This window comes from Tupaia chinensis, unplaced genomic scaffold, assembly GCF_000334495.1.
Source record: "Tupaia chinensis unplaced genomic scaffold, TupChi_1.0 Scaffold000527_1, whole genome shotgun sequence".
NCBI classification, from domain to species: Eukaryota; Metazoa; Chordata; class Mammalia; order Scandentia; family Tupaiidae; genus Tupaia; species Tupaia belangeri.
Window position 1 is genome coordinate 3,666,167 of NW_006160040.1, and position 2,343 is coordinate 3,668,509.

Here is a 2,343-nt window from a genome sequence, read left to right on the forward strand (position 1 = left end):
CTATGTCGCTGGACTCCCATGTAGTCGACCGTGGTTCAAGTCCTGGACCTGGTGGCTTAAACTCACACCGATTTCTCGCTTTCTGTCTCTCTGTCTCTCCCGTGGGCACACGCAACTTATAGCAAAAACCTCTAAAAAAAAAAAAAAAAAAAAAAACAGAAAGAAAAGGACATCAGGTAAAGAGAACAAGAAAATAATAAGTGTATCCCCCATGAGACCTTTTTTTTTTTTTTTTGAGAGGTTTTTGCTATAGGGCGCGTGTACTCGCCAGAAAGACAGAGAGAGAGACTGAAAGTGAGAAATCACCCCCCCCCCAGGGGGGATGGCCACACCACAATCCCTTCTCCTCCATTCTCCTCTCGGGATCTTGGGCACGCACGCACATGCACCTGGCGTGAGTTTTTAAGTCACTGGATCTGGGACTTGAACCACAGTTGACTACCTGGGAGTCCAGCAACATAGTTATTACGCCAACTGCTGGTCCATGAGATTTTTGAAACGAGTTTTATTATTTTTTATTCTTAACCTTGCACTCGCCATTGTGATAGGTTTGGCCACTGATTTATCAGCGTGTTGGAGCAGAGGGTACATTCTGCACTCCTGCTGACTAGGCTGTCCCTTGATTCTTTCCATGCTGTTAGAGAGTCTGTAAATGCATAGGTATTTTGCATAATTCTGTGGTTGTAGTTTACAGGGAGGAAATGTGCAGCTAAAATTTGCATCGAATCAGAACCCAGAAATGTTGTTGTTAGGAACATCAGAAATGGCTCCTGCTAGGATTTTTATAACTTTAAGGGAAAGAAAGGAAATGAAGGGTTCACTAACATTGGTTGTTACTAGGGCATTCATGGAAATTAATGACAAATGTCCCAAAAAGCTGACAAACAGTTGTAAAAGCAAAGGATTTATCTATCCAGTTTATTTCATACCAAATTAAAGCACAATAGTGCTCCTTAATATGAAGCACATTTCCTACAGGAAGATCAGGAAATGTACTTAAAAACTTCATCTTCTAGCATGAGATGTTCTTTTTTTATGGCCTGGACTTGAAATAGAGCCAGAATTAAATATTGTTTACCTTACATTTTAAAATCAGTATTTCCTGTACTTATTGCAATACTACTAAAAAAAAAAAAAGAGCACATTTTGAAAATTAAACGTTTTGGCCTAATTATGATTTTGGTTACAAGCCTTCATGATTCAACTCTTAGCTTCCAAAAGGAAAGCCTTTCACATAAACTATCCAGAATTGCTAGTTTTTGAGAAAGTTTTCAAAAATAAGGATTTTTCAAGGTGGTTAGATCCTATCTTTGAACAGGTTTACTGGTTGGCTCTAACCATTAGCTCTCTGTGTGTGAGTGTGTGTGTAGATGGGCCATTTTTTTTCTCAAAGCAAGTATTTGTAGACTCTTTAAGCAAAATATACTGCAGTCTGCCACTTAGCCTTTTGGTGGAAATCTTTCAACAACAAGCAAACTGTAGTGAAGTGGAATCTGGTATATTAATTTGGAAAAGGAGACAGATTTTCATTTTAAATATTCAGTAGCACATTTTATTCGAATGAAAATGACAAGCACCTTGATGCTGTCCACTTATGAGTCTCAGAAAAATCAGGCAGTGTGACGAGGTAAACTCAGCAAAACCCGATTAACATAATTACACCCTGATTTCCCCCGGCATGCCTCTTGGGAATTAGTGATTTTTCTCCCAGCCCAGCCCCCTCAGCCCTCCCAGGAAGATGGGGGCAGAGATCTGCAAGCTTAGTCAGATAATATCAACATTCTATATGAGGAGAGTCTGCCCAGTGAGCTTTTGGTGACATTTCATAAAGCCTGGGTCTCTGGAAAAGTGTCTAGGTGGTTAGGACTAGGTGGATGCAAGGGCAAGAGGAGTGAATCTTTTTTTTTTTTGAGAGAAACAAACTTTGGGGAATAGGCAGGGCTGACTCTCAAATACATGTGCACATCTATAGGCACCTTTTCAAAAAGGAAAATAAGGAAAAATAAGGGAAAACTAGACTGTTCAGGAAAAAAATTTACCAAGACAGACATTTGAAACACTTTTTAAAATAATGGAAATTTACATATTGAAATTGTTTATAAATTTATAAATTACACACTATATTATATTATACATCTATTGTATGACAGCTGATGCTTTTGGAAGATGCTTGGAGAGAACTGTTTGTTCTAGGAATAGCACAATGGGCCATTCCGGTTGATGCTAACACTCTACTGGCTGTATCTGGTAAGAATTGCACAATTTAATGACTTTGTTGTAGAAATTACCATAAAAATACATTACTGAAAAAAGAACAACATGTAAAGAATAACAAATTCCTGC

General features: G+C 38.4%; 1 protein-coding gene across 1 annotated transcript in view; it reads left to right on the forward strand.

The window, feature by feature from the left end:
* Positions 1-2,343, forward strand: part of NR2E1 (nuclear receptor subfamily 2 group E member 1) — a 26,117-nt gene that overhangs the window by 13,659 nt on the left and 10,115 nt on the right. The window contains exon 6 of the mRNA XM_014591063.1: positions 2,151-2,247. Within this exon, the coding sequence (XP_014446549.1) occupies positions 2,151-2,247 (97 nt within the window). The remainder of the gene's footprint in view (positions 1-2,150; positions 2,248-2,343) is intronic.